At 40.1% G+C, this 26,349-nt stretch overlaps 3 protein-coding genes across 3 annotated transcripts; 1 reads left to right on the plus strand and 2 right to left on the minus strand.

Moving 5' to 3' along the window:
- Nucleotides 1-880: 880 nt before the first annotated feature.
- On the plus strand, nt 881-4,363 carry LOC116125131 (protein CYCLOPS-like). The gene is made up of 11 exons (XM_031410844.1): nt 881-1,269; nt 1,373-1,428; nt 1,809-1,949; nt 2,059-2,107; nt 2,198-2,250; nt 2,321-3,009; nt 3,099-3,142; nt 3,245-3,290; nt 3,442-3,490; nt 3,593-3,721; nt 3,828-4,363. The coding sequence occupies exons 1-11, from the start codon at nt 1,045-1,047 to the stop codon at nt 3,949-3,951; spliced, it is 1,605 nt and encodes a 534-aa protein (XP_031266704.1). The 5' UTR covers nt 881-1,044; the 3' UTR covers nt 3,952-4,363.
- Nucleotides 4,364-4,492: 129 nt separating this feature from the next.
- On the minus strand, nt 4,493-9,544 carry LOC116125132. The gene is made up of 6 exons (XM_031410845.1): nt 9,294-9,544; nt 7,670-9,136; nt 7,454-7,584; nt 7,099-7,224; nt 6,764-6,891; nt 4,493-5,198 (listed from the first exon to the last, which is right to left on the minus strand). Exons 2-6 carry the CDS (start codon nt 7,878-7,880, stop codon nt 4,934-4,936), a joined length of 861 nt encoding a protein of 286 aa, XP_031266705.1. The 5' UTR covers nt 7,881-9,136; nt 9,294-9,544; the 3' UTR covers nt 4,493-4,933.
- Nucleotides 9,545-13,234: 3,690 nt separating this feature from the next.
- On the minus strand, nt 13,235-14,890 carry LOC116125158 (ubiquinol oxidase 2, mitochondrial-like). Its single transcript, XM_031410883.1, has 4 exons — nt 14,363-14,890; nt 14,142-14,270; nt 13,417-13,905; nt 13,235-13,330 (listed from the first exon to the last, which is right to left on the minus strand). The coding sequence occupies exons 1-4, from the start codon at nt 14,696-14,698 to the stop codon at nt 13,271-13,273; spliced, it is 1,014 nt and encodes a 337-aa protein (XP_031266743.1). The 5' UTR covers nt 14,699-14,890; the 3' UTR covers nt 13,235-13,270.
- Nucleotides 14,891-26,349: the final 11,459 nt, after the last annotated feature.

Consider the following 26,349-nt stretch of genomic DNA (forward strand, 5'->3'; position numbering starts at 1 on the left):
TTATTTATTACATAATTTAAGAAGCAAGTACAAGGGCAATTATAAATGATTAATGGGAAACGATTCAGCTAATTAAAAAAAAAAAAAAAAAATTAAGATTATTATTAGATGTGTCATTGTTGATTAAAGATAATTATAAATACTGCCGGCCAACATTAATGGTTATTTAATTTAAATTAATCAAAATTTGATGGAATTATGCCACAATTACGTAATCTGTTGTGTCATCAAATTATATTATATTTAACAACTAAACTCACCCAGTCAAACCCGTTAATATGTCCCTTTTACTCGAGTCAAACAATTCCTTCCTCCCTTTGAAAGGGTATGTTTTTAATACTTCTTTTCTAAATAAATCTTATTATATTACGAATTTTTTTAATTGTATTGAGATCGAATATGAACCATATTAGAACGGAGAAATGAATTTATTTATTTTCTGGGATTTGGAGATGAATAAAATGAAAATTTTTTAATAATTAGGTATAAAAAAAGCACTTTAGGAGTAGATATAAATATCAATCTCTCATATTTAAATCCATAATTATTGTTAACTTACGTACTCTCTCTTCCATGGTGGGGTGGCGTGGAGTGATGTTAACACAAGAAATTAATTTTTGCAATGTTTATATTTATTTATTAATTGTGATTGCGAAATAATTAATAAACAATTAAGGTGTTCAACGACTACATTATTTATATAAAATCTTAATATTAAAAATTAAGGGTCTAGTTGATGCAGTAATTTTGCCGCCAATTTCCATCCGTTGAAAGCCTCAGAAATTAACAGAAAAAGACAAATATCTAGTTTATAGAATCAAAAAAGAAACCTGAAAATTCATGCCTGCTAGATGCTTAGCATTATACTAAATTATGAGAATATGCATATAATCAATCATAGTAATGAACTGCTTTAAGTAAAGGTCAACTGAAAGCAGATTAATTTTTCAGCTTCAGCTTCATCTTCAACTTGGGTTCTCTGTGTTTTTGTTTTGAAAAAATGGGTGGATTTTAGAGGTCAAGTTTAGTTTTTTCAAGTGACAGATGGTTCAGAGGAGTGAGGGGGAGAAGGGTTTAATGGAGGCTGAAGAAAGAGGGTTTTCAGATTTGTGTAGGAACACAAGCGAGGAGATGTTTTTGAAGTCGTTAATGGAGACTTCCATGGGAATGCCTGCTCCAACTATGGAAATGTTAGGGTTTAAAAATCTTTCTCAGACTTTAAGAACTGATAGTGAAGAGCTCTTCAAAAGCTGGCTCACTAATGGAGAGGCAAGTTGTTATTTTTATTTGAGTATTTATAATGTAGCAATATTATAGCAGACGTTTAAGATTTTTGCTTTTCTGATTGAATTGTTTTTTGTTCAATTTGCAGAATCATGGCTATAATTCATCAGGCATAGCACATCGAACGAGACAGGCATCAAGAAGGTGAGTAGATTCAAGAAAAAGAATTCTCTTAGATAAGGAAGCTTTCCCTGTTTTGGGATTTTCTTTTCTTTATAATCCAGAAATATCACGTGAGTGTGAGTTTGAAACTGAAGCCCCGCCATTTGCCATGCAGAAGCCCCCGAGGGGGTTCGTACCCCACAGTCCTGTTTTTGAATTTGTTGCGGGCAACTTGGAAAATATTCAATGAACACTCTTTAAGTTTAGAAGTCAAGTAGTCAGTTCAAGAAACCATAAAAGTTTTCTTAAGTTGATTTGACACTGAAATGAGTCATCTTTATTAGATCTCCTTCAAGAATTGATCATAAATTTCTCTCTTCAAAATGTCATGTTACATACTTTAAAACATGTTTACTTTTCAGGATATCCGCAGAGCTAAACAATTTGTCTAGTCACCAACATGGAAGTATGCTACAGAAGAAAAAAAGCAATGATGTCTTATTTTCACAGAACAATCCCTCGGTCGAAGAAATCCCCGGCGACCTCAATCAACATTCGATCAGGTAGCAATCACTAGCTTCCAAGATTTGTTCTTTTTATTTCAATGCTTACTATTAATATTAATATGTGTGTTACGAAAAAATCATCATATTTGGTCTCCATTTTCACCAGGAACGCTGTTGAGAGAGGACTCCAGGCCAGTAATCTGTATTTAGCCAAGGTTTGTTGATATTGAATTGCTGGGAAAAATCTATACCTATCAGGTTCAGAAAGGTTCAAGATCTTCTGATGCATCTCTACTTTTGTGCAGGCCTGGTTTCATAGTTCTCAACCAATGACAAGAAGTCGATCCTCCGAATTGCGGTATCATTTTTATCCTTCTGGTTAATTAGATTTAGTATTGCTTGATTTGATATGAATGCTCTTTTTGTAGGAGGAGGTATGCCGCTATGCAAACAACTCAAACAACACTAGGTGTGGAAGCTGTGCACAATGCTTCGCTGTATGGCCCCAAAAAAATGAGAGAAGAATCTGCAAATCCAAATAGTTTCAATGATCTTCCTATGTGTGAGATTCCCAACCAAATAGGCTCATTCATGTCTCTATCCAATTCACCCTCATCTACATTCAACACTCCGCAAACGGGTAATGTCGATCAAGTGTCCTCTGTTGTAAGCATGCTAAAGGGTACCTTAGAACGCAAGAAACTTAGTAACCAGATTGAGAAAGAAGCTGTTGAAGAATGCTCAAATGGGATTTATCATCCAGCTCAAGAAGTTATAGTTCATACTAGTTTCAGTCAGGGACATGTAAATCAGATTCATGAACTGCCTGGAACTTTTCAAGGATTATCTGCAGGCCAAGTGAAGAATCCTGTAACTCTACAAGGATCTCTGGACCTTGACTTGGAAGGTTTTGTAAATCCTGCTCACCCAATTCAGGTGAGCACAGTTTCTCGGGAACCTTCGCAGAGTGAATCTTCTGCGGCTGCACCGGTAATCTCATCTGGTTTTGAAGTATGTGATGGTCCTAGTAACTCAAGTCAAACTATAAGCATCTGTGAGAGCTCCAGGAGACAAGCTGGAAACTCTAGAAGCATAGAAAATGGCTCCAGAGCAAAAGGTACACTGTTCACATAGAGATGAGGAAAGCCTTTTGTTGACTTATGCACATTCATTCTTTGTTCTTAACTATTGTTTCTTAAACTGCAGATATCCGAGAACGAATAATTGACAATTTGAAAGATGACCGGAAGGTATTCTCCAAACCTGGATAATAAGGACAATTTTTCTTTAAAACTAGCAAGATTTTACTGATTTCCAGTTTGCTTTAATGGTTGTTTTGGAATGTTTAACAGAGGGGAGAACTAGTTCGGTGTGGATCTGTGACTTCAGCTGGTTCAGGTAATAAGTTATGCTTAGGCTCCACTAGTATGAAAAATGTAGCTTCCCTATTCAACCACTGATCCTGGATACAAGTTGTTTATTTGGAAAAATAACTTGAACAGCTATAAGATAGAATTATTAACGTCTCTGACCAACTTAAACTGTGCAGCAGACAAAGGAGATCCCACAAAAAAGCGAAGGGTGGAGCGGTCGAGAAAGTATGTAAAACCATCCCAAAACTTGCATTATGATTTGTTCTTCAATGCTCCAAAGTTTTGTATTTTAAAATTATAATTATATATCATGGCTTGGTGGTGTAGGATGGCAGAGGCAAAGGAAAGGAATTTGACACCAGCAATTCCATCTGATCTGCAGTCTGTCTTAAAGCGGTGTGAAAATCTTGAAAAGGAAGTGCGATCACTCAAACTTAACTTGTCTTTCATGAACAGGTAATGGGTAAAGAAATTAAACTTTGTTTTCTTTGAAAAACTTCATGCAATATTAACTAGAATACATTCTAGTTTATGAACCAAGTTTTGCACTATAAAATTTCAGGAAGGATTCTGAACAGACTAAGCAGATAGAAGAACTTCAGAAGCAGAATGAAGATTTGATGGATGAAAAGGAGCGTCTCCTGGAAGAGATCGAACGGATCATCTCAGAAACAGGAAAGATGTAGAACTGATTTATATAGTCTTTTTCCAGCTCCCCATATGTTTTAGCAGTAAGCAAAACTTCAAAGGTTCCAATTCCAAAGATCCAGTTCAGAAACCAATCGGGAATCAACATGCAAATGAATAAGCAAAAGAAAGACTAAAAGCCTGCCCTTGATGTATCTGTATAGGCAGGGTGGCTTACTTGGTAAATACAGATAAAGAAAACCCATATCATATGGGTAGTAATCCAGTTTCTAACTTTGGTTGTAGTAGATTTTGGAAAGTTCAAACTCCAATTTGTTGAGAAATTCATATCTCAGAGAAAGTTTTGCTGCTCCTGAAGCCAACAAGCATCTATAAATTTGTTCTTTACTCTCATTCTCTTGCTGATAAAAGTAAAAGACACTATGCTGCAAAAGCCATTTGACTTCATATATCAGGGCTCAGTTTTCTCTGGAGAATCATATATGGCCAAGAAAGCAATCAGTCCACCAATGTAGTCACCCAGCTGCTTTCTTTCAAGTAAAATTGCAGTGTTTGAGAACATTGATATGGTGCAATAACTTTAGCAAACTGACTGTATAAAAGTAGTATGAAAACATTCAAATGTTCCTTTTTTTTCCTTGACCCACATCGAATTATAAAATTGCGGTACTCTTAAGCGCACCAAATGGAAAATGAGAAGCAATAATCAATCTGACTACAGCTATACATTAAATACTATATCTTGCCTTCCAACTCTAAACTTATCAAATGCTTAAACGTAATGTATTATATGTTACATCGGCTGTTTCATAACACAAATCTCCTATATACTCAGAATTTCCTATTCACCTCAGCTACATATTCTTCATTTTATCTAGGTACTTTATCACGTATGTTGCACAAGGAATGTTACATATATTGCAATTTTGAAGCGGCAGTACTCTGGTCCTCAGGAGGAGAAAGAGTAAGAAGCACCGGTAAAAGAGAATGCTCCCTAGGAAATTATTAACTGTGAAAAATCTACAGAAGACCAAGCCATTTTCCATAACAAATGGCCAACCAACCCATGACTAATAAGTATACCACAAGAAAACAAACACGCTTGAAGAAGACAGTATTGAAAACCCGAGCTAGCGTCCAAGACTTAACTGTTTGTAGAATTCTAACAACGCTGATGGTGATCAATGAAGTTAAGAAACCAGAAAAAACACTAATTATTGTCTCCCACCTCCAGTACTTGGCTTTTCTGTTGTGAGTAAACCAAGATTGTAAAATCTTTGTGGACCTGATGATAAAGAGCCATATAAAAAATATTGAATTAGAGAAAGAATTCGTTAAAAAATCACAAACACGCATGCCCACACATGCAGTTCAGTTGAATGCAGTCATTAATCACAAAGGGAGCACATACTGATGTATAAAGTCAAAATGAAGATAACATCCAGAATATTAAAGGCAATTTGATATGTTTCCTTCCTGCTTTCCATTCCATTAACCCACTGGATTTAAAATCTTATCATGGAGACGTGGAGAATAGGATTTATGGCTGCTTCTATATCTAGTTCTAACAGTTCAATGTATGAGATATTGCACAGTAGGGGCACTTTAGGATTAGTTCAGTTTCTATTTCGGAATGTTACTTCAGGTTTCAAGGTTAAATTTATATCTAGGGACAGAACTGTGATTTCTGCAATCCTTGAATAGCAGGGGTATTGACCTAGTTGACTTCTTAGATATCTCTATGTTACTTTGACATACCTTTAGTTTTCTCATGTATTGCCCTTATTTTAAAATTGTTGATAATTGCTGGACCCCATTCAACTCTTGTAATTAAGGAAACTGTATATTATCCCATGTAGGTGGCCCAAAAGAGAGCTAAACACCTGCCCTCTTCGCTCAAACGAAATATCATAACCAATTTGATTTGATTCCATAGTCTGGTTGCCATTAACATAAATGATGCTATCACCTGTTGATTTTAACCTTAAACAGCTTGACATAGTCTTTGTTCTTTGATCCCTTGAGCAAACCCTCCACAACATTCCCCAGTCTTATAAAAAATTCCCTTCTTCCTTTAAAAGAACAGTAATCCCCCAATACCAATCCACCCCAAATAAAAATGCTGGAAGCAAGAATCAATGAAATCCTTCCATCCCTTTCCAATTTAAGTGAATGCAGAAGCGAGAAGTATCCTTAAAAGCTTTAAAGACCGAAGCAGGAACACAAACAAACAATAGACTTTACCCTACAAAATATCAGCATCTTTCTCACATCCATCTTCAAAAATTCTTCTTTTTCTTACTTGCCAAATTACCCACAAACCAGCTAAAACAACACAGACTTCGGTCTTTTCTCCTTTGCCAAAACCACAAAAGAGTCTTGCATGAAAGTCACCCCAAGAGGCCAAATGAACTCATTGTTTTTGTCTCAATAAGTTTATACCCACTAAAACATAAACTTAAAGAAACACTACAATGCAAGAAGAACTGGTCCAAGCAAAAATCATGACTTCTGCTTCACAAATCATGCAAGCCGGTAAGAAAGACTAAAACAATGATCATCAGTTAACCAAAAATGGAGAATTTGTAAGAAAACATCTCGAAAGCATGGAGCTCCCAAACTCTTCTATCCTCTCTCTTCCATTTGAGGAAACTTTATCCACCATAGCCAATAGGAAGGATTTCTTGCTTTTAGTCTCTTTATATCTTTATAAAACAACTAGAGCCTACTCGCATACTACAATGAAATGCAAACAAGGCCAACCATATGCCTACAATGCTCAAAGGCCATATACAAAGCAAATAAGAAGGGCAACAACTATACGACTAATAATAAAGCATATTTACTCACAAGATAGAGTATCGTCTAAACATCTCAACTGCGGATGGTTCTTTTGCCTGGCAGCTGAAAAAACCATCATGATACAAGCTCACCTTGGAGACGTCAGATGTATACCAGCATTCATAGGTCTCATTTACCTAAAAAAATAAAAGAAACGGAAAAAGTACATAAACATTCATTTCTCTTAAGAAAAACAGAAAAGAATTTACAAAATAGCAGCATGTATCCATCTCTACCATCTAACCAAATTAGAAATTTCTTTATAAAGCTTCAACTCAATTACTCATAGAAGTTAAATTCCGTAGCAAGTAAAGATTGAGACCTCAAGTTTTCGCAACCCCTACCTTAAATTTATCTTTGGTCAACCACGCAGCACCAAAATTTGGCCTGCAATTAACTGGAAGAGCCTCATTTGGAGCCTCTGCCAAAGCAAATCGTATTTGACCCCGAGAATGATCAATATATTGCACCTGAAATTGTTAAAAGTCACAAACATAATCAACAAAAGAAACATAAAAAAATACATTCATTGTCCCAATTCCGATACCCATAAAAAACCTACAACTAAAATATGCACATACACATGTTGAAGATTCAAACTGAACTTGTGATTAGTGAACATACTAAAGTTGCATGCTTTCTTGAAAGAACAATAATATTTCCCAAAAACAATATATCAACCAAAGCTCTGGCATTTACCTTGAACACAGAAGCCCAGTAATAATCATACCGACACCGAAATTTACTTTTTTCAAAAGGGTAAAACACACGCTTCGCTTTATAATTCAACACCCCAAGTTCACAAACCTTCGATGACCTTATATCAACACCTGAACAAGATTAATAAACCAAAAAATGAACAAGCTTTGTATTCAGATAATCAAATATTAATACTAAATAAATAAATAAACTTACTACTGGAGACTATCTTGCACTGAGTCTGAACAAAAATGGAACTAGAAACCGATAATTCCCCGAACAAAATTGCGACGAGGCCGATCGAAAACGACAAGAAAAAGAAGATGAAGATTGGGAAAACGAGGGTTAAGATCATCCGAAACAGTACATAATTTAAACTCTTCTTGGAGGTCTGAGTCTGAGAGTGAGGGATTTGCACGGAATCCATAAGTGAAATTAATGGAAATTAAGGGTGAAATTGAGTCACCGGCACCATTTATCTGGTGATTGGAGATATGGGTTTTGGGAGGAAGAAGACATTTATGTTGAGGGCGTGCGTTCAAATTGGAAGGTCCACTTTCACTTTCACTTTCACTTTCACTTTGGTCTTCATTTACTAGTATTTAAATCGCCCATTAATCATTTGTTGTTGTCATATGCCTCACCTTCCTCCTTGCCCATCACCTTTGGTTTAATAAAGAACAGTAAAAATGGGGTGATTACAGAAGGCAGATATAGTAGTTGGGTTGGCATTCTACTTATCAATGCTATGAGGGGTTTTTAGAAATTTACTTCAACTATACTTATATGTTTAGTAGACCTGGCAAAACGGGCGGGTGGACTGGGTTGGGGTCGGGTTATCATGGGTACGGGTCCCAAAGGACATGGGTATGGACCTAATACAGGTCGAGATATACGGGTCTAAAATATTGAACCCGTATCCTACCTTATGCATGTACGGGTGGACCAGTGGGTGCCCATTTTTTCTCTCTTCGGTTTTAATTATTATTTTCACCCCAATAGTTTTCAATTATGATAGTTACACCCGTAAAATTCACTCCTAACATCTATATACGCATGAAGTCAACAAAACCACATATCCTAGAAACTAAAGCTCCTCCCAAGAGATCAGCAGAATCAAGCTTGAGATACATAGACATAAGCATTCACCCTAGGAATAACTTTTGAAAGTGCACAAAAATCCCAAACTCACTCCATCGTCCTTTATTTTTTTTTTCATTCATGCATCCACACAATTCCTACCGATACTAAGAATTAAAGGCATCTTAGTAAACCAAAGAGACCAGCAAGGATCTCAAATTCATTGCAAGAATTAAATGAATCATCCTACAAACAAAATGGGGCAAACTATGGCCAGAGCACACAACTGCAAACCAAACAAAATAAAAAGAACAATAAAGCCAAATTCACACAACCCCCATTTATTTTATTAATCCAATTATTCGCTATACCAGCAAGTTCAGATCATACACAATCCTTCCTACCCAACACCCACATAACTTTAAGAAGCAACACAGCCAACAACTAGGTACTTAGCTTCAAACTTCTTCTCCCAATCATCAAAAACACCCATCTCTTTCTCGGATAGACCATCGAGAGAAGGAGTGATATCCTCGGATAGACCATCAACAACTGGGTACACAGATGTCAAGACTTTTGAATCTTTTTAGGGCTCACTAACAGCTGTATATTGGAATGAAAAGCTCATGTAAGGGTAAAAAAAAGTGTGCATGTGATTCTAAAGTAATAGCAAGACCCAAATAGCAATTGATGGAATAAGAAAAACCCAGATGTCAAAAATGAATAAAAATATAATCTATAATCTTTGGTAAAAACTCACAGATCTACAATGGTGGAGGTGTGATGGACTCAAAATGAAAAGTAATGAAGAGTGGAGATGGCGACGACGACGGTGACAATGTGAGAGAGGAGATGTTGACGGCGACGGTGACGATGTGAGAAAGAAGAGTTGCGTTTGTGTGGGAGGGAGGATAGTTGGTGACGGTGTGATGATGTGAGACTGTGAGAGAGGAGATGGCGACGGTGAGAGAAGAGAGTTGCGTTGCGTCTGTGGGATGAGATGAGAGGCAGGAGGGAGGAGAGTCGAACTAATAGTGATAGACTTTTAGGATATTAGGGATTTCAAAATTTTTTATTTTGAAAAAAATAATAAACGGGTACTCGTGGGCACCCACGGGTTTACCTGTCTAACCCGTTGACAATACGGGTCGGGCCGGGTACGGGTCGAAAAAAAACAGGTTCAATTTCAAGGACCTGCACCCTATATTTTTTTTCTCGGGTATAGGGTGGACCCGCGAGTTTGGACCCGTTTTGCCAAGTCTAATGTTTAGTGACATTGGTGAAAATATGGTTATTTTCAATGTTCTGAAAACTGGACTGGACCACTCGGTCGGACGGGTTCGACCGGCAACCGGCGGCAAATCCGGTCCGGTATATATAAAAAACCGTCATTTTGATTTAAACTGGATTGGACTGCGGTTGGACCGCCGGAATAGTGTCGAATCGCGGTCCAATCGCAGCTAAACCCCACCGGATTCCGGCATCTTTCGACGGAGAAAACACCCCCATTCGACAGACGGCATCTCCACGACCAAAACCATCCATTTTCAGCCGCCGTCGTCCAACCTATGTCGATGCCGTCCACCTAAAGTTCACGCGTGACACGACGTCGGATTTCTTTCGTTGATTTCGGCGAGTTCTGACCACGATGGAACTCCCTAGCACCACCATCAGAGTCTCCGACACCTACACATCAAAAGCCCCAAGATTCCAGCTTCGATTGGGCGTCGATCATCGCTGCCGCCACCACTCACCAGAATCTTCGAACAACAGGGGTGTTTTAGATAGATTTCAAACCTTAAGGGAGTATTATAGAGGTGTTTTTGATGAATGTCAAACCTTCAGGGACTAAAAGTAATTTTATAAATTGCTGTCCAACCGACCGATCCAACAGGTCAAACCGAAAACCGGACCCTTGAACGGGTCATTGTCCGGTTCGGTTTTTAGAACATTGGTTATTTTTGTTTTAAATTTTGGTTTTTTTTAATCATTTTATGGTTAGAAAATCTTTCTCTCACTTTTTTTTTTTTTTTTTTGGTAATTAGAGTGTCTGGGTCAGCTTACGCGTATCCCAATTAATCTCTAAGGTCCATTAAACATCTTACAAGCACAAAAAACCAAGTAAGCCATAATGTTATTGTGGTAGATGGTTAAAAGTTTGAACCTAAGAATTGAAAGAAACAAACCTTCTTGGGCAACACCTTAAGGTTTAATCTCTTAAATTATGGTTATTTCTCTTAATTCAAAAATTACTGTAGATCAATATTTAATTTAATTGAATCTACAATAAAAGTTTATTTTGTGTCAAAAATTGATTCTAAATACCTATTTTTGTTCAAATCTAGGTCATAGAAAGGTTTTTTTTTATATATATATTTATTATATAATTTAAGTATAAACTATATAACTAATCCATTAAATTTATGTTGACTTTGGAATTATGAAGCAGTCTACTTTTTCAAATTTTGAATAGCTAGTGTATTTTAAAAAATAAATTAATTTTGTTTACTTAACACATTGTCATTAATAAAATTTTGGTTACAACTAATTTAATTTCTATATGTTATTGCCTGCTAAAACAGTGTATTATATCACATTGTTTAGTGTACTAAGAGCATCTCCAAATGACTCTTTATATGACCTAAACTATTTATTATAAAGAATCTATCCATAAAACAAGAGTCCAACAGGCTCTTTATCTTTAAAATATAAATTAAAGAGTGAGTTTGACTCTCCACATGTAGAGAGTCAAATTTCACTCTCTATCCTAATTTTAATTAATAAACTACAACTTTCTATGCATTTTATTTATTATTTCTCTCTCCCATTAAGTCTATTTCTTCTCCCATTAAGTCTATTTCTTGAAAATAAAGAGGATCCTCATTAAATTTAAAGAGTTTATTGGATTTGAATAAAAATTGTGTTCTTTATATTTAAAAATGAATGAAGATGCACTTTATTTATAAGAAATATACTCTTCAAAATAAAGAGTACAGATGCTCTAATTAAGCTTATTAAAATGGTTCAAGTTGCGTTTAATTTATAAATCCTATTTGTTATGTACATCTCTTTAAAAAAAAAATTGGCATCATTTAATAATCATCTTTTTATCCAATGTTAAAAGAGTTGTCGATTTGATATTTGGAAAAATAATAAAGAAAAAACCTTAAAATTTTAACATACCATTAGTCAAATTAAACACAATTTTAGGTTAAAAATAAATTTACAATATCCTACCCCAACTTTTAAAATTTTGGCATCGTACAATAAATGAATTCTAAGAAAATATGTAAGAGTAAACGAAATGTTCTCACCAAGGTTTTGTGAATCGGCAAGTTCCCACCTATGTTTCATAAATTCCATTAAACGATGTTAGTGATTTTTGGATTTTGATACAGTATAACAAGTGCTATTACCAAACTGCTCTTAATAAATAATAAATTCCTGAATGAGTGTAGAGAGTGTTGTGTGGGGGTGACTGTGGGCCAATGGAGAGAACGGAACAAGCTTGTTACTCTGACATTATCTGTACAAACAAAACACAGAACAATCTACACTTCCAAAATAAATTCAAACACAATCCAATTCCAAAATCCAACCAAACTTCAAACAAATGTGCGTTGGCTTCTTAACGAAATTTAGTTGAACGATTGGTGTGCCAACCTTGACGATAAAAAAAAGCTATAGTTGGAGTTGAATGATGATCGGAAAAACAACAAACATGGCAACACAACACAACAATGCAACAATCTCCAGTAAACAAGTTCAAAAAAATGCTTAAAATGTCAAAAAAACCAAATCCCAATTCGTCATTCAACCAAGCACCTTTGAGAGGAGGCGGTGGCAAATCGACAATAGATGGAGGACAGGTTCAAAAGGGGTTTTGAAGTGCAGTTGGTTCGAATGCCAATGGTTGGAGGTATTTCTTGTGAATAGGCCAACCAAAGAAAGGAGAAGAAACTGTGACAAAGTCGCAAATCCTTAACAAGCCGGTCAACGGCTATTAGAGAGTTTAAGCAATAAGGAGGTGGGTAGCGATGGAAGAGGAAGGGCCAATGAGTGAAAAAATAGGGTCGTAAGCAATTTTCGTCGCTAAAAAAGTGGCAAAACGACAGAGGGCGATGCTTGCTAATGTGCACCAAAGGCTGGCCAGAAAGTAGCACGGCAGTGGAAGACGAAAAGTTGTGCATATGGGGTTTTTTGGCAGCTAGAAGATGGTGTTTGAGGTGACAAAGGGTTGGTGGTGGTGGAAGAGTTGAACTTGGAGGCGAAGAGGAACGATTGGGTTATGAGTAAATTTAAAGAGGTGAGGGTTATTCTGAATAAAAAAACTTAAATACCCTTGAACCGTTAATTTACATAATTTTCTATTAATTTAACGGTAAAAATCTGAAATTTATGAAGTTCAGGACAGAAACTTGGAAACATGTAGTTTACTCAATATGTAATAACCAATTTATCCTCGAGTACATATTTATTTACTTAAATGAGTAATTATGAAGAATACAACAGTAGAAATTAATCAAATTAAAACCGAGGATCTGCCTTGAAAATGGCTGTCAAAATATATAATCCCTTAACCAAAAGATCTTTTACCTTAATTCTTAAGAATTTAATAATATTATTAGTTTAGTAACAGTAACACACTCCAAAAGTGTACATTATATTTACATAATAGTCAACAGAGAAGGAATACTCAAAGAATATGTTTATTCTACCAAACATTTAACATCAATTTTAGTGATACCCAATTGGCGCTGGAGACTCCCTCAATTCACGCCCCTGATAATGTATATCCTGCAAATCCAAATTTAACTCCATTAATAATCAATAATTAACACTAATAATCACCGAAATTCTCAATTAAATCACCCACGCCTTACCGATGCAAAGTGATTCACATCACGGTGATGGGCCTCATCGGCTCTCACCACCATCACAACGTCACGAAGAGTCGAGTTCTGAGGCAGGCGCCAGTAATCAATGGCGATTGCCGGAGCTGGTACATTTTCAATGTTTCCTTTGTCCAATTCCTTGAGGAATTCTGTGTAAGAGTGAATTGCTTCTTCTTCCAGGTACCCCACCATGCGGTGAGCGAATTTCGGAGAAATCAAATACCCCAAGAAGTAGGCATTGAAGAATACGCCTTGGACTGTAAAAACTAGAGCCCTCTCATACCATCTGGGCTTCGCCACCTCCATGAAAGTCATGAGATGCATTCTTTCGTTCTCTGCTTCTTCCAAAAGTGCTTTGATCCAGCCGCCGCTGTGCTCGAATTTCCTCAATGACTTGCAGTGTAACAGCAAGCCTCCCACCATTCCAGGCACCGCCGCAACTGTCTCAAGCATCATTGCCCGGCATCCATATCTCCTCTGTACGTAAAAGCAAACAAAAATTGGTTTAGCAGAAGAACCCTAAAATAAATAAATAAACAGAAGATCTGTAAACATGGAGTAGTTCTATTGTCAGAAAGTTCAGGTATAAACTGTCCGGATCGTATACTTAATCATATTCGCAATTCAGATGATAAAATTACATCAAGACAATCTGGACTCATCTATACAATTATAACACGACGTCTTGACAAGAGAATTATAGGGTATATTACCTGAAAGAACAAATCTGTTGGCCATCTGAGAGATTTGACAGTCCAAAAAGCCATTTTGTCCAAAAATGTTGCAGGCGCATGGTGTTTCTTCAGATCAATTGATAAGTCAGCTCTGTAGGTCTCCCATGGCTGCAATACACAATAAACGTAATTAAATCATAAATATTTTATATAAAAAAAATGCAGAAAATTAAACTAGAAGAAAGGTCTGATCTGTGTACCCTAAAGCAGCTCCATCGCCATTCCGTACCATCTTCTTTAGTGACCTTAGGAGCCTCAACACCCCAGTAACTCACGATCCTCTTCTCTTCGTCATTGTTACCGTCACCGGCTGTTTCCTTCGCTTGTTGCTTCTCCTCCTGTTCCTTCTCACCCAAAACCAAAGTACTCCTATTTCTCACGGCAACAATCCCAAGCTTGTAATTGTAACCCGTCAGGATCCCGGTAGCCGCCGACTCTCCGGACACCGTACGAGTGGCTACAGAAGAGAACAAGCGAGGCCCCAGCACGGCCAACATGGAATTACCCAATAACTTGCTTCCACTACGGCTCATCATCTTCAGATTCAGAGATCAAAAACCAACAAAATCAGAGTTTTTTGTACGTAATTTTGACTGTTTCTTGGTTATATTACGGAGGGTTTAAGGAAGGTTTAATTTATAGTAGCCAATTAAGTTGCCAACCTGGAAAGGTAATAAAGGAGAAATCATTGAGAAATTTCTGGAGACCAAGATATTTATTTCATTATAATTTAGAGGCGGTGCGTTTCTGGTTACACTTTCTTGGAGAGCAAGTTTAAACTTTAAAATATTGAAATAGAAGTTTCTTGGGGATCAAGAAGACTTAAAAAATAAATGAAAAAGTTGAATTTTCTATGAAAAATGGAAATGGAAGGAACGTGTCTGGTTTGGCGTCTTATGGTTAAGGAGTCCAATTTGTGTGGGGGCTGACCGGGTTGAGTTAATTGACCGGCTTAATTACTGACCCAAATTGAGCCACCTTAATCAATCTGCTTCCACTCAACGTGATCATGTCAGGGGCTTCCACTTAACGTGGTCATGTCAGGGTCATGTGACTAGTTAATTAATCGACACGATTTTAATATTAAACTAGCTTAATTATTGACCCAAAATAAGCCAGAGCCACCTTAATTTACTCAACTTTCACTGGCCGTTTCGATGATGTCTCGGGGCCATGTAACTAGTAAATTTAATTAATAAAAAAATAACACTATCAATAATTGATTTTAATAAACTTGGAAATTAATTAATTATCTCTGACCGATGTGATCAAGTGATTCAATAAGGATTTTTGGATGTATTACTTAAGATGTACCGAGTTTAAGTTTCTTCTTAAGTGCTAATAGAGGTAACCACTAAAACTCTTACCTGGTCGATAATTTCAAGGTCTCAAGGAATTAGTTAAGGTGTACGGAAATTGGCTCAAACACTCCCGTTAAAATTATATCCAACCAGAATCACATTGATGTTGAGGACAAAGTACATGACTGACATTAAGATTGTATCGTAGTGCCTAAAGACTACTCCAATTATAATTTTTGTCGAAAAAGATAAATCACCTCTCCCAACGTCATATTGCATTAGAAGAGGTGCTTTATTCTAATGTGTGTGTGTGTGTGTGTGTGTGTGTGTGTGTATATATATAAGCTCTTAACTGGTTCTTTGCTGATCCTCTGTGCAGATGGTGGTGGTGTTTCTTTTCTGGTTTTTGCTTTGTTTTTGGCTCTGATCTGGCTCCCCTTGCTTTTGACCTGCTTTGGGTTGAGTTGCTCGTAAAAGATTGTAAATCCTCGCCTTCTAGCTAGGTTTTCTACTTCTTTACCTCGTGTGCTTTGACATGCGAGTTGTAGAGCTTAGGGTTTTCCCAGTTAATGTCATTCTTTATTCGTTATAAAATTATTAATTATCCAAAACACACACACACACATACACACATATTTTTATTATGGTGTATATTCTTATTAATGTTGTTGTGTGTGATTTTTCTGCCAAGCTCGGGCCAACTCGAGGATATAGCTCGACCTAGAATGAGTTTGTCAAATATGATTGATCGACCCAGCATATGCTTGTTGAGCTATGGCTCGACCCAGCATAAGCTAGTCGCAAACAATTCAAGGAATCATTCAATCAATCCCCAGATTACTTCAGATCCCAGATATTACGAGAATGACTGGATCAATAGTAATCACTGCGCAATCACAGCGCCCAGTGGCGAGGATATCATAATTATGATTCGAATCAATTGTAATCCCCTAAATTTCATTTTTTCCTTTGTACCAATCTTGTATATAAACCCTCTCAGACAATGAGGAGGGGGTTACGAATTTTAGATAAAAAAATTGCATTGTAAGCTCTCACAACAAATACAAAAACATAGTGGACGTAGGCTGTTAACCTGGCCGAACCACTTTAAAAATCTCTTTGTTCTTAATTCATTTCATTAATATTCATCGTTAATTTTCACTAATCACGCACACTCGATTCCCACACTCGGTTCCGATCCCGGCAAGGTCGATTGGATCATGCTAGTTGGTGCAAAATTCTGCGTCAACATTTTGGCACTAGATGGAGGGCCTTCCGCCAATATTTCAAAGATTCTGGCAAACGTTCACTGCAATTTATTTGTTCTAAGACCAAGGTGGTGTACACCAGATCAAAAACTACCACCAGAAATCATGAGAACGTGGAAACCATCCACTAGGAGGTGCAACAGGAGAATGTTGGACGTCGATCACCTGTGCCGCAACTCAGCACACTACGAGCAACCAGGGGGCAGGGACATCAGCCCTCGAGAATGACCAAGTAATGGAGATGATTGGGACAGTGGTTGCACAGACGGTGTAACAGAACATGGCTGAGCTGAAGAACCAACAACTAGTTGCCGAGAACCACGACCAGCCACGTTTCGCCAACGCAATCCTAACAAGTATGAATTCTGTAGGTGGACAGTCTGTTTCGTCACCGGCAAGGGGCGATCAACACCTCCAACCTCGCAGGCAGCACTTCACGCACGAGCGTGAATCTCGCGGGCAAACAAACCCCCAGAGGCGACCGGGGAAGCAATCGCTGAGGCAAAGCGAAGGCGACGAGCACCACCGAGAAGCTCGACGGTATCCCTAACGTCAACTTGCCGGTTTTAACCCACACCCAAGGCAAGATTGATCTTTACAGGCTCACGAAGCGAGTTATGTGCATCAATCTGGCAATGACCGATGTTGCAAGCAACGCACTGACGAGTATGATAGCACATATCAATCCAGCCATCATGACTCAACCTCATGCATCAATGTGCACGCAGGAGGAGCTTCGCAAGCAATCGACTTGCGGACTCATATGCTCGAGGTGAGGCTTAACAGAACCTGCCAGGGCAACCAAAATGAAGACTTAGATCGCATGCAGAGGAAGTAATAAGTTCCCCCTTTACAAAAGAAGTTTTTCAGGCCTCGCTCCTACAAGGGTTCAGGGCACCAGAAAACAAGTTCAATGGGAAAGGAGACCGTAGAGACCACGTTGACAACTTCAATGACCTGATGGAGCTACACCAGGTCAATGACTTAGTGAAATGCCGGTGTTTCGCAGTCACATTAGTTAGAAATGCCAAGAGGTAGTACAAAAGGCTCAAGGCGAACTCCATCAACTCCTAGCAACAATTCTCCTCACTGTACTTACAGTAATTTCAGGGGAGGAGGTAGTTTGCGATGCCACTTAGCTACTTGAGCAACATTCGCCAAGAGCGAGACGAATCACTGACCTCGTATTTAACAAGGTTCAAGAACGAGCAGACAAAAGTCGCTGACGCCCCCGAAGAATCCATTCAAACTTTGCTGATCGTAGGGATCAAACCTAACACAGAGCTGTGGAAAGAGCTCTAGAGTGAAGATCATGTAAGCCTGGCCAAATTCTACCAGATGGCCGTGAAATACCAGCGAGTAGAGAGCTCGCTGGCAGCGCTAGCTAGAAGATCAACATGGAGGGTTCGGACAAGAGACAAAATCGCCTCTCAAATAAGCGTGGGGATCAAGATCGCAACAACAGGGATCGCAACAGGTCCCCGAAGAAACAAATGATAGATAACTATGGTGACAACAACCTTTCCCGCGGTATGCAGAATACACAATTTTCACTTAAGACATCGCTTACATCTACGAAGTGTCCCGAGAGGGGAATAGACTGTCTACTCTAGAAAGGATAAGGGGGCCTCTAGGCAGAAGAGATCGGCAAAAATATTGTTGGTACCACAAAGATGTCGGGCACAACACGAATGATTGTTGAGCCTTGAAAGACTCCATCGAAGACCTGATAAGAAGAGGCCACCTGAAAGAATTTGTTAAGGTAGAACCGACTCGTGAAAACCCTGGCGAGCAAAGTAGTCAGGCCCCAGGACAGGTTCAGGTTCCAGCTCAACAGGCTTAACCAAATCCCGATGAAGTTTTCATGAATATGATCTACAAAGGGACCGACATAACAGGGAGCTCGAGACGGGCTCGCGAGCAGTATGTTCGGGAAGCAAGGACAGACTTGGTCCCCCGAATAATGAGCTACGAGAGGAAGCCACTCAAGCGGCCCAAACAGGAAAGCGAGGTAGTGAGATTCACAGTTGATGAGTGCGAAACATGCCCACGTTATAATCATGTCACGATTGTAATCGTGGCCAGGATTGGCAATGCAAGAGTGTTAAGGGTTATGGTCGACAACGTGAGCGCGACAAACATTATTTTCTTGGGAGCCTTCCGAGGAGTGAGATTCACATAAAGGAACCTGTGAGTGTGCCTTTCGCCACTCAATGGGTTCATCGGGGATAGCCTGGTTCCCAAAGGTACTATCGACCTTCCCGTAACTTAGAGGTAGAACTAAAGGTTAAAACAGTGATGGTCGAATTCTTAATGGTGGACTACCCGATCACATACAACGTCATCCTTGGAAGGCCAGTCTTGGATGATTTAAGCGTAGTCACATCAGTGCGCTGCTAAGTGATGAGATTTCTGACTATCAAAAGAGTCGCGACGATCAGGAGCTACACCAAAGAATCTCAAGAATGCTATAATCAGGTTATAAACGCGGCACAAAAATGGCTGCACCCAAAGACAATGATCATCGCAGAATCCAAGCCGAACCCTGGGTCACTAGTAGACACTATAGATCCTCGCATCTACAAAGAAAAGCTCGTAGTGGGACCGACTGAAGAGCTACTAGAAATAAGTGTCAGCGAGGAAGATCCAACTCGCGTGTTGAAAATCGGTAACAACTTGACTAGAGAAATAGCTAGTAATCTGGTGGGGTTCTTGAAGAGGAACCTCGACGTATTCGCATGGGTGCACGTGGATATGGTTGGGATCAGCCCCAAGGTGATGTGCCACAGGTTGAACCTCGACCCACAGGCTCGACCCACAAGGTAGAAAAGAAGGGCTATGGATGCAGAGCACTCTCAAGTGCTCAAGGATGAAGTCGACAAACCCCCAGAAATCAAATTCATCAAGGAAGTCAAGTACCCGGACTAGCTTGCCAACCGAGTCCTAATCAAGAAGTCGAATGGCAAGTGGCAGACTTGCATCGACTTCACAGATTTAAACAAGGCCTGTCCAAAAGACAGTTTTTCGCTACTACAGATCGACCAACTAGTAGATGAGACAGTGGGAAACTCACTACATAGCTTTATGGATGCATACTCGGGATATAACCAGATCCTGATGTACCAGCCTGATGAAGAACATACTTCTTTTATTACTGATCGTGGAATCTATAGCTACAAGGTTATGCCATTTGGCCTCAAGAACCCCAGGGCGACCTACCAGCGCTTGGTGAACAAAATGTTAGCCAACTAAATCGGGCAATCCATAGAAGTATACATCGACGACATGCTTGTCAAATTAAAGGTCATTGAAAGTCACATTGAGCACTTGAGGGAAATGTTTGACATCCTCAGAAAGTATCAAATGAAACTCAATTCACTAAAATGTGTTTTCGGGGTAAGCTCCAGAAAATTCTTAGGCTTTCTCGTGAACCAACGGGGTATAAAAGCTAATCTAAAGAAGTTTCAAGCCCTGCTTGACATGAAAAGCCTGATTGACATAAAGCAGGTATAGAGTCTGACTAGACGTGTGGCCGCGCTTAGCAGGTTTGTTTCTTGAGCCACAGATAGGTGTTTACCATTTTTTGAGACCTTGAAGGGGAATAATGGTTTCAAATGGATAGAGGAGTATGAAAGAGCCTTCTAGGAGCTGAAGAAACACCTCAAACAACCTCTCCTGCTATCAAAAGCCATTCAGGGTGAGCCACTACTACTGTACTTGTCGGTATCAAAATCTGCTGTCAACGTAGCATTGATATGCGAAGAGGAAGGAATACAATGGCTAGTGTATTATATGAGTAAGAGACTGCTCGACGAGGAAACAAGGTACTTGGAGATGGAGAAGCTTGCCTACACCCTTGTTATTGCTGTCAGAAAGCTACGACCCTATTTCAGGCACACTCCATCCATGTGCTGACAAACTTCCCTTTGAAGAAGATAATGTAGAAGCCCGAAGCATCGAGTAAACTGATCCAGTGGAGGATGGCGATGAGTCAACACGACATCAAGTATATCCTGAGCACATTGATCAAAGGCCAGGCCATGGTGGATTTTATATCCGAGTTCTCCTATCAACCAGAGGCCGAGCCAAGCCTGCCAGAAGTAGATACCTCGGGAGAGATCGAGCAATGGAAACAAAAGAATGACGACTTATGGCTGTGGACTCTGTATGTAGATGACTCCTCGAATGAAAAGGGAGCAGAAGCGGGCCTCTTGCTTGAAAGTCCAGAGGGAGACCCAATCAGAGTCATAGTAAGGTTCGGGTTCAACACCTCCAATAGCGAAGTTGAGTATGAGGCATTGTTGTATGAGGCATTACTTGCAGGTATCTGACTCGCTAGGGAAATGGGGGTAGAGTCCATCAAAATCTATAGTGACTCACAGCTCGTGGTCCATCAAGTTACCGAGGAATACCAGGCAAAAGAAGATAGGATGGCATCCTACCTTCAGCAAGTAGAGACCAAGCTCAGACAGTTTAGATCCTTTACCATTCATCAGATCCCAAGGGAGAAAAACTCGCAGGCAGATGCATTGGCTCGCTTGGCCTCAGCAATGAATAATGAGAAGGCCGATTTAATCCTAGTTAAAATCCTCCCAAAACCAAGCATCTCCGCTCCACAAGATCCAGTGTTAACCACAAGCCAAAGGTACAGCTGGATGAATGCAATCACCACCTACTTGAAGGACGGCATACTGCCAAAGGACAGAACCGAAGCTAGAGCACTCCACACGAAGGCAGCTTGATACACGCTCATCAACGATAGACTGTATAAGCATGGATTCAATGTACCGTTGCTGCGATGTATTGACCATAAGGATGCAAATTATGTTATGAGAGAAATACACGAGGGAATTTGCGGGAACCACGTAGGGGGTCGATCTCTAGCTTACAAGGTGTTCTGCCAGGGATATTACTAGCCAACAGTTTATGATGACACGTATGCAGATGTGACAGATGCCAGAGATTTGCAGATATTCCGTAGGCTCCATTGCAAGAATTGACCACTCTTACAAGCCTATGGCCATTCGCGATCTAGGGCATCGACCTTATTGGCCTATTGCCTCAGGGAAAACGGGGCATTAAATTCGTGATAATTGCCGCGGATTATTTCACCAAGTGGACAGAAGCCGAACCACTGGCAACACTAACGTCGAGCAGGCTGAAGGATTTTGTCTATAAGAGCATAGTTTGTCAGTTTGGGATTCCCCACACAATAATAATCGACAATGGGAAGCAATTCGACAGCGAAGATTTCAGGACCTTCTATGAGCAGCTCGGCATCAAGAAGAGTTTCGCTGCCATCTATCGGCCTCAATCCAACAGACAAGTAGAGGCTATGAATAAAGTAATAAAACACACCATAAAGAAGAAGCTCGACGACCTTAAAAGGAGATGGGCTGACGAGCTGCCAGAAGTTTTATGGTCCTACAGAACGATTGCCAGTCGCTTAATGGGAAAAACCCCATTTTCTTTATCTTATGGATGTGAGGCGATGGACTCGGTTGAAGAAGGAATCAGTTTGTTCTAAAGAAAAGTCTTTGACAAAAGAGCAAACGAAGACCTTCTCTGCTTGAGGCTAGACCTGATCAAAAAACATCGGGCCAAATCTCAGTTGAGGCTCGCCTCATATCAACAGCGAGCCAAGCGGTACTTCAATACCGAGGTAAAAAACAAAGACTTTGAAGTGGGCGATCTGGTCCTTAGAAAGGTCGTCTAGGGTAATCAAAACCCGAACTTCGGGGCACTTAGGCCCAAATGGGAGGGTCCCTTCAGGATATCTGAAAAGCTTGCACCAAGATCCTTTCACCTAGAACGCCTCAATGGCGAAGAAATAATGTGAGCTTGGAACACCAAGAACTTGCGAAGGTATTACTAATAAGCAGTTCGGGTTTCACTTGTTCTTATGTTTTGCATTCATGTTCATTGTAAGGCCATTCACGGCCAAAATACTTGATCAATAAACGAGGTATTATTCATTATTTTCTTTGATTCATTGTTAACATCTTAAGACCATTAGCATTTTACTAAATCGCAACCTAAGCAATGGTGTTCTAAAAAAAACTCGGAATCAAGAGTTTAAGAAAGGCAGCTTCTCTCGAACAAGTCACGTCAAAATCCAACTCTTTGAGGGTGAAACACCCCCAAATTGACGAAGTTAAAGTTGAAATTAATTTCAAGGAAAAACATGTCGAAGGAAATCTACCTTAAGCCGACGCCCAAAAAAAAAAAATTGAAAAGGGCGATAAAGTCCAAAATCGAAGTTGAACGGCGCATAAGATCTCCTCATACAAATTTGAAAAAGCTTATTAAAAAGCGAGCTATGCGTAACCTTAAGCAAATTCAGGTTTTAGTGTTACAAGTCCTACTAAGACGACAAATCGACTCCGTAGAAGTATAATAAATATTGTTCGACATGGAAAGGATAAAAGTTTCTTTCATTGATTAAGTTTAATTATAAACGCAAAAAAAAAAAAAAAAAAAAAAAAAAAAAAAAAAAAAAAAAAAGTAGCTCTTCAGGTGGGTGGGGGAGTAGGAGCTTTAACCTCGACCTATCCAAAAAGGTCATCGCCGAGAGGAAGAGATGACTTGTCCATAAGAGGGGTGGTGACTTCCTTTCTAAGGTCGGTAACCTCAGCTGGTGGAATCATGTTTAGGGGAGTTGGATCCTCGACCTACAACTAGGGCCCGGCCTCTTTCTCGCCTCCTTCGACTTCCCCTTGGTCCTCGCCCTCACTCTCTTCCGTGGACTCGTCTGAGTAAACATAGGTCTCCCCCCAAGCTTCGACCTTCATCTTTTCCACTTCCTTCTAATAAGCCCGGGGAAGAAAAGAGAAGTCGATTGAAGGATGGGCTTCCCAAAATTTTCGGACAAGGCAGACGGATGTCTCCCAGGCTTGAGTAGTAATGATCTCGTTCAGCTCGTCAATCTGAAGCTTGAGCTATCTAGCCTCAACTTCGGCTTACTGGCGACTTGCCACCTCCCGGCCAAGGTTGATCGAAGACTGTTTGGACTTGGCCTCCCAACTCACGATAGCTTTCTGAGCCGATGACAGCTCAGAGTTCAGTTTGTTGTTGGCACCACGCTGCTGCTCCAAAGCCTCTGCAACCTCTGCTGCCTTAGCTTCCGCCTTAGCGCAAGCAGTGTTGCTCACTTTAAGCTTGTTAAGGAATTCCCTTTCCTTGACCTAGAAGGTTGCGACTTCCCCCTTGAGCTGCTAGAGCTCAGTGTGTTTGGCGTCCTTCTCCTTCTCTACAAGCTCGACCTTAGCTAGAGCATCCTTCTTCATCGTCTTCACAGCCTGCCATTTCTGGTGGTTCGCTTCTAAAGTGTCATTGCATTCCTTGTACAGAAGTCTACTAGCTATGGCTAGGTTTACTCCCCCCAAAAGCACCTGCCTCGCCAGCAAGAGCAGATTTCTTCTTGCCTAAGCCTTTGGCCGCTTCTTTTCAAAAGTCGTTGGCTTGCGTGGCAACCTTTTTGCCTGAGCCAATTTTTTGCTCGGGTGTATTATTTTTTCTCAAGCCTTCAATCGGCTCGGATGTCTTCTTCGCTGGCACTTCTCGGGGCTTCGTAACGCTTTTCCCTCCAATTGCCTTAGTGGCAGTCGCAGGCTTCTTCGTGCTTGGCCCTCCCCTAAGTTCACCACAGGCACACTTCGAGCCGGCAATGTCCATGGGTTGCTTCGTCCTCGAAGTAGCCAAAGCCTTCGTGATGGCTGTAGAGGTAGCCGTTTTCTTCTTTTTTGGCTTTTCATCCCATATTTCTGCAAGGAAAAAGGCAAACGAGTTAGCAATCTATTTGTGTGGGAAAGCAAGCGCAAGCAAGTAACAACTTAACCTTTTTCCAAAAGTGCTAGAAAATTGGCCTCGTCCCGACAAAAGCCGTACGCTTTCAGGTGAGGAAGGGTAAGAAGCTCATTAACATTGCGCTGATCATCCAAAAGATCACTAAAACACTGTAGCCTCTGTAAGCTCACAGTTGGAAGATAACTCTGCTCGACATTAACTACAAAAACAAGACAGGACGATCAGTTAGAATGTATAGCTCGAGAACAATCCTCGCACGAACACGGGAAGTCCGAGCCTTACTCACTTCCGCAGCGAAGACACCAATCTCTCGGGCTTTGTAGAAAAAGAACTGTGAATCCCAGTGTGGAACTTTCTTCAAGACGTCGACCAGCCCGTTAAAAAGTACTCTCCTCACTTTGGAAAGGTGGTATGTCTGGTTTTGCCCCTTTTTGAGCCTATACAAGTGAACAAGCTCTTCGACAGACGGCTCGCCCAAGTCAGCAATCATGTACGCGATGTACATCGCGATAATGATCATATAAGAATTGGCCGTTAGTTGAAGAGGAATAATGTCGAATCGCCTCAACACATTATCAATGAAATAGCGCGGGGGAATGGATACCCCTCACCTAAGGAGAGTCTCAGAGGTGGCTACCCATCTATATGGGGGTTCTTCTGAAAATATCCCCTCGGAACCATCAAGTTAAGTTGCAATGTGTAGACTGCTCTTATGTGTTCAAGATCCCTGAGGGTAATCAAGGATTGTGGTTCTCTTCGTAGCCTATGGGATGGAGATGGTGGGGATTGGGCCAGCTGAATCGAAACACGGTCGGACAAGCCCACAGTGTCGGGGTCTGAGCTTCAATCGATGAATTCTTTAGAAACCTCGGGGGACACATCCCCAAGGGCTGCCGAGTCTACCGGCGAGTCGAACATTCGGTCTATGGTACGACTATTGGATGAAGACATGGCTGTAGCTCGCCTCTAGGTACTTGAAAAAAGAAGCGAACATGTGTCAGAGCTAGAACAAGTTGGCGACCATTCCACACGCGCTTCTATTTTATGCACCTGAGATAGCTCGCGCAATACAACGAAGGGACACGACCTACCCGGGATACTCGCGGCCACCGCATTAAACCCCTTTAAAACTTGAGATCATCGGAGACGCAACCAAAAACCCTACTAAAACCTTAAAACATCCAATGTGGCCACTACAGTAGCCACCCTTTGACACAAAAATCAGAAAAATAGAAGAAAATAAGGAAAAGAGCCTTACCGGAATAAGAAAAATGTTGGGAACTCGTGAGAAAAACCACCACGATGATGTAAGAACAACAACGAAGGAGAATTAGAGTTAGAATAACTTTCAGAGTGACTATTCTGAGGTTTTTCGTCACTTTTTATAGTGGTTTGCATGGGAGACGAAGGGGTAGAGTTTAATCGTGGCCCTTGACTTACAGTCGATCATGACCCTTCGATCATCGAGCAATCTCAGCCCATAGACGTGGCCACATGTCGACCATCTGCGAGGAGTGACGAACTGTCAGATTGTTATAATAATAACCGTCGTCGAACATCGCCTTGACTTCGCGCGTGAATAGCTAACGTTGCCCATGCACGACGAAACGTAACTGACAAAGGCTGCCGCATTTAATGCTGCACGACCATGCATAAATTGTCAGTATGCCCTGACTATTCATATTTTGAGTTTTGACAGGTACCATGAGGAATAAAGATCCAAGTGTGAGGTACGTCAGCTAAGCACAAGGTCGATCACGGGGGCCTGGTCAGACATGCACTCGAAGACTCATTGTTGAAGTTGAGCTTGGC

This window comes from Pistacia vera, unplaced genomic scaffold (genome assembly GCF_008641045.1).
Source record: "Pistacia vera cultivar Batoury unplaced genomic scaffold, PisVer_v2 Contig160, whole genome shotgun sequence".
NCBI classification, from domain to species: domain Eukaryota; kingdom Viridiplantae; phylum Streptophyta; class Magnoliopsida; order Sapindales; family Anacardiaceae; genus Pistacia; species Pistacia vera.

Coding starts and splice junctions, on each gene's coding strand:
- LOC116125158 (XM_031410883.1), bottom strand. CDS start 14,698: ATGATGAGCCGTAGTGGAAGCAAGTTATTGGGTAATTCCATGTTGGCC. Junction 14,271..14,362: donor GGCGATGGAGCTGCTTTAGG/GTACACAGATCA, acceptor TGTGTATTGCAG/CCATGGGAGACCTACAGAGC. Junction 13,331..13,416: donor ATGTGAATCACTTTGCATCG/GTAAGGCGTGGG, acceptor TTGGATTTGCAG/GATATACATTATCAGGGGCG.
- LOC116125131 (XM_031410844.1), top strand. CDS start 1,045: ATGGTTCAGAGGAGTGAGGGGGAGAAGGGTTTAATGGAGGCTGAAGAA. Junction 3,010..3,098: donor AAATGGCTCCAGAGCAAAAG/GTACACTGTTCA, acceptor CTTAAACTGCAG/ATATCCGAGAACGAATAATT. Junction 3,491..3,592: donor AGGGTGGAGCGGTCGAGAAA/GTATGTAAAACC, acceptor TTGGTGGTGTAG/GATGGCAGAGGCAAAGGAAA.
- LOC116125132 (XM_031410845.1), bottom strand. CDS start 7,880: ATGGATTCCGTGCAAATCCCTCACTCTCAGACTCAGACCTCCAAGAAG. Junction 7,225..7,453: donor ACTGGGCTTCTGTGTTCAAG/GTAAATGCCAGA, acceptor TAACAATTTCAG/GTGCAATATATTGATCATTC. Junction 6,892..7,098: donor TGACCAAAGATAAATTTAAG/GTAGGGGTTGCG, acceptor TTATTTTTTTAG/GTAAATGAGACCTATGAATG.